The sequence below is a fragment of the Canis aureus genome, chromosome 15 (assembly GCF_053574225.1).
Source record: "Canis aureus isolate CA01 chromosome 15, VMU_Caureus_v.1.0, whole genome shotgun sequence".
Classification (NCBI taxonomy): domain Eukaryota; kingdom Metazoa; phylum Chordata; class Mammalia; order Carnivora; family Canidae; genus Canis; species Canis aureus.
The window spans coordinates 8,220,859-8,224,879 of record NC_135625.1 but is presented as its reverse complement, the minus strand read 5'-3'; the positions used below and the strand labels follow the sequence as shown (position 1 = coordinate 8,224,879).

General features: G+C 48.7%; 1 protein-coding gene across 1 annotated transcript; it reads left to right on the top strand.

Annotated features, from left to right (window-relative positions):
* The first annotated feature begins 253 nt into the window (after positions 1-253).
* On the top strand, positions 254-2,740 carry LOC144284101 (ubiquitin carboxyl-terminal hydrolase 17-like protein 6). Its single transcript, XM_077848457.1, has 2 exons — positions 254-1,827; positions 2,731-2,740. The coding sequence occupies exons 1-2, from the start codon at positions 254-256 to the stop codon at positions 2,738-2,740; spliced, it is 1,584 nt and encodes a 527-aa protein (XP_077704583.1).
* The last annotated feature ends 1,281 nt before the right edge of the window (positions 2,741-4,021 follow it).

Sequence of the window (4,021 nt, the reverse complement as noted above, 5' to 3'; positions counted from 1 at the left end):
GGGAGGCAAGAATAGGAGCTGGGCTGACCTGAATGGTCTCCGTCAGGGAGGGACCACACCCATATCCCGTAATCCAATCAAGCGATTGGAGTGGATTAGAGGACTTTGTGCCTTTTCCCAGGGCCCAAAAGCCATAAAAGGTGGAGGTGAGGTTCACTATCTGACATTTGGAAACTGGCACAGTGAGAGGAGCATCCCTTTGCGACCCGAAGCTCCTGGTTGAATGTATCTTGTGGACACTGTTTCTGCAGACATGGAGGCTGCCCACCTCCACCCCTCAGAGGAGCCTCAGTTCAGCGCCTCTCCCAAACCCCAGTCATGCTGGTCAAGGAGAGGCGGTGCTGAAGTCCACGGAGGACCCTCTGTGCCCGAGACGACATCCCCTGCATCAAAGACGCTCTCCTCCCCGACTGACCCGTTGGCTCCCGCATCAGCAGGGCTGCCTCCCACCAAGACGCCTCTGAGTTGGAAGAGCCTTTCCCAGGTGGGAGCCGGGCTACAGAACATGGGCAACACTTGCTATGTGAATGCGACCCTACAGTGTCTGACCTACACAGAGCCCCTCGCCAGCTACATGCTGTCCCAGCAGCACGGGACCACCTGTAGGAGGCAGACATCCTGCATGCTGTGTACCCTGCAGGCTCACCTGATGCGGGTTCTCTGCCATCCTGGACGTGTGCTCCGGCCCCTGCCACTCCTGCTCGCCGCCTTCCACAGACACAAGCAGGAAGATGCCCATGAGTACCTCATGTTCATTCTGGATGCAATGCAGCAAGCATGCTTGCCTGAGGACAAGCTCTCAGACCCTGAGCATCCTCAGGACAGCACCCTCATCCAGCAACTCTTTGGGGGGTACTGGAGGTCTCAAATCCAGTGTCTCCACTGCCAAGGCATTTCGAGCACTCTGGAACCTTACCTGGACATCAGCCTGGACATCGGGGCTGCTCACAGCGTCAGCCAAGCTTTGGAGCAGTTGGTGAAGCCCGAACTGCTGGAAGGTGAAAATGCCTACCATTGTAGTAAGTGTCTGGAGAAGGTGCCTGCGTCCAAGGTGTTGACTTTGCACACTTCCCCGAAGGTCCTCATCCTGGTCTTGAGACGATTCTCAGACTTGACAGGCAACAAAATGACTAAGGAGGTGCAATATCCTGAGCGCCTTGACATGCAACACTACCTGTCTGAGCAGAGGGCAGGACCCTTGGTTTATGTGCTCTATGCCGTGCTGGTGCACGCTGGGAGGAGTTGCCACAGCGGACATTACTTCTGTTTCGTAAAGGCAGGAAATGGCCAGTGGTATAAAATGGATGATGCTAAGGTCAGCGCCTGTGATGTGACTTGCGCGCTGCGCCAACCTGCCTATGTCCTCTTTTATATGCAGAAGACTGATCTGGAGAGAGACCTTGGGAGGGAGTCAGTCAAGGAGGGAGGACTCGCATCTCCCGAGGCAGACCCCACAGTGGTGGGTGAGGCCTCAGGAGATCTGGCAACGGATCCCTCCGTGAACCTTCCTGAGTTGGAGGAGCGTGGGGAAGAGACCTCAAGGCAACAAATGACATTAGACCAGTGGAGATGCCTCCAAGAGTGCAAACAACCTAAGCCTGAACTCAATGTCAGGAGAAGAGAAATTGCTCTTCCTGAGAACGCAGTCATCCTTCACCACTCCAAATACAGACCTGAGATGCCGAAGAATCATCCTCAGCCGACCGTCGACCTGCTCGCCACTGCAGCTGGGATGCTCCCACCTCAGGTGGCCGGGGACGTGGCCAAAGTCCCGCGTGTGCCAGGGAGAGCCAGACCTACCAAGAGGATGAGCAAGAAGGGACAGAGGTCTGGGGAAGCAGTCCAGGGATGTGTCTCCTAACTTTGGTGCACATGGGCGCACACACTCACACACACAGCGTCACTCACTCACTCCAAACCCGAACACAGTCCCATACTGGAAATATTTTGTGTTGTGAGAAGTGTGTGTTCTGTATGTATGGAAGAACCATCTATCTGGTGTGTTCATGGGATATGGCCTTCAACTGAAACTAGAGGACACTGATGTTTAAACCTGGGTCTTTGTCATGATCTTATATTGGGATAGTGTGGATTTCATATGGGGTCAATCCAGGAACCTGCCTCTCCTTCAGCCTTGGGGAGAGTGGGGGCCACTTGCAGGTGAGAGGCAGTGAGCAGTCAGGGTTGAGAGTGGATAAGATGCTGAGGACCTGGAGTTGGAGTGATTATGTTTGACCCTCTCGTGATGCTCCCACTTCCCAATGCTTCTCTTCTATTTATATTGAAAGAATATTTGCCTGAACATAAGTATTTGTGGGGTCTTGCTAGTGGTGTGTCTTGGTCATTGCTGGGAAATTGTGAGAAAGTAATTAAATGCTTATTTTTTGGGCGATAACTGCATCCAGCTTGATAGAATCATGTTGATTATATTATGTTCCCTTCACTCTCTCCCACATTAAGACTGAAGAGAAGCAAACTAACAAGGACTCTTATTCCAAAGGGAAATGCCCAGCCTCCCACTGAACATAACTTTTTACGACTATTTTGCTACCATTTGCTCTATGGCACCTCCTGACCCAGAAGCAGTGGACTCTGGATTTCAGACCAGTTCAAATTCAAATTTGGACCTGGGTTGATACCTCTGGAAAACATTGCCAAGTTCATGAATCTACCAAAACGGTTTTTGAGGTCAGGTTATAGGTGCTCTGTGTTATCTTTTTATTATTACAGGAGAGATTGACAAATTCATTGTAAAATGGAAATTATTGCATGACCACCAAACGCCTCTGAGTGTGACCGTAGATGTGCAATTGTAACATCACATCATAATGATATTTTCACTCTGTATTCAAACTTGGACATGCACCCTTACTGGAGAGTAAGGGACAATAGGATCTGTGCAGAAGAAATCACGCTTTTTTGTAGATTTTCATGTACCAAAGACAGATTAGAGATATAAAGTGTCAGGGTTCCTTTCATGTCTGGGAATTGTGTTTCTTTTGACCAATACAGTTTATTGTGTCGTAAAGAGTGAGGGAACCTGTGTGCATGTCTTGCCAAGAGTTCCCTAAGAGGACCTGCAGGTATCCCCGTCCTCTGAAGACTGTCATAGGGAATGAGACAGCTCATGGACTCGGGGACTTGTCCTCCACAGCAGAGGACCCTGAGGAGGTGTCTGTGGGAACGAGGATATGTCCCCACCTGGACTGTTGTGGTGAACCAGCAATTCCTCCGCTGAACTGGATGGAAACGGTCAAGTCCACAACGTGCTGGGTGTCCTGGTTTTGTGCGCCTACACATACACTCCCCCCACTACACAGATGCTGCAGTTTTTCTTTAGGTAAATCTATAGGAATGTCAAAGCGTGCTTCCCAATCCGGAATGTCAAGTTTGTGTTAGTGAAATCCATTTTCTAACAAATGTAGGGAAATCATCCTGCCAATTTGTAACTTGGTTGTAAACAGAAATTAAGTTAATCTGAAATTGTTTTATAAATGTCTGAATTTCTGAATTAGAAAAAGATCCCATCCAGAGTTCTGCAAATTACACCATGTTTTCTCCTAGAAGACATTTTCTGTACTTGTTGATATTATTTCTCTGAAATTGTTATGCAGAATATTTCATCTGCTTTGTTTGTTTTTTTTCTAAAATGTTATTACGAAGTTGTGTGGTTTTTTATTCTTAATAAAAAATTCCCACATATGATTTGGTGTACAGGCTTTTTCTCCCCAGTATTTCAGAACCTTGAAACAGTTGTTTTATTTCCAGGCTGGCTCCTCACAGAGGCTTCTTTGCCTGCTTTCCCTGAGTGGATTTCCACAGCCACCTCTAGGTCACCTGCAGCTCAAATTCATAGCCTCCCCCCATGGGAATTTCTCACTCCTACTCACTGGCTCAATATAGGGGAAGCGCCAGCAGCCATTTAAGAGGAAATGCAATGGGACATAGGGACATTATTCTTCAGGGTCTCTTCAATTATGAGAGCTCTGACCAGGAAGATGCTTGTATGAGAAATTAAGGG

Bases quoted from the DNA above. Each gene is read 5' to 3' on its own strand.
- LOC144284101 (XM_077848457.1), top strand. From the start codon at position 254: ATGGAGGCTGCCCACCTCCACCCCTCAGAGGAGCCTCAGTTCAGCGCC.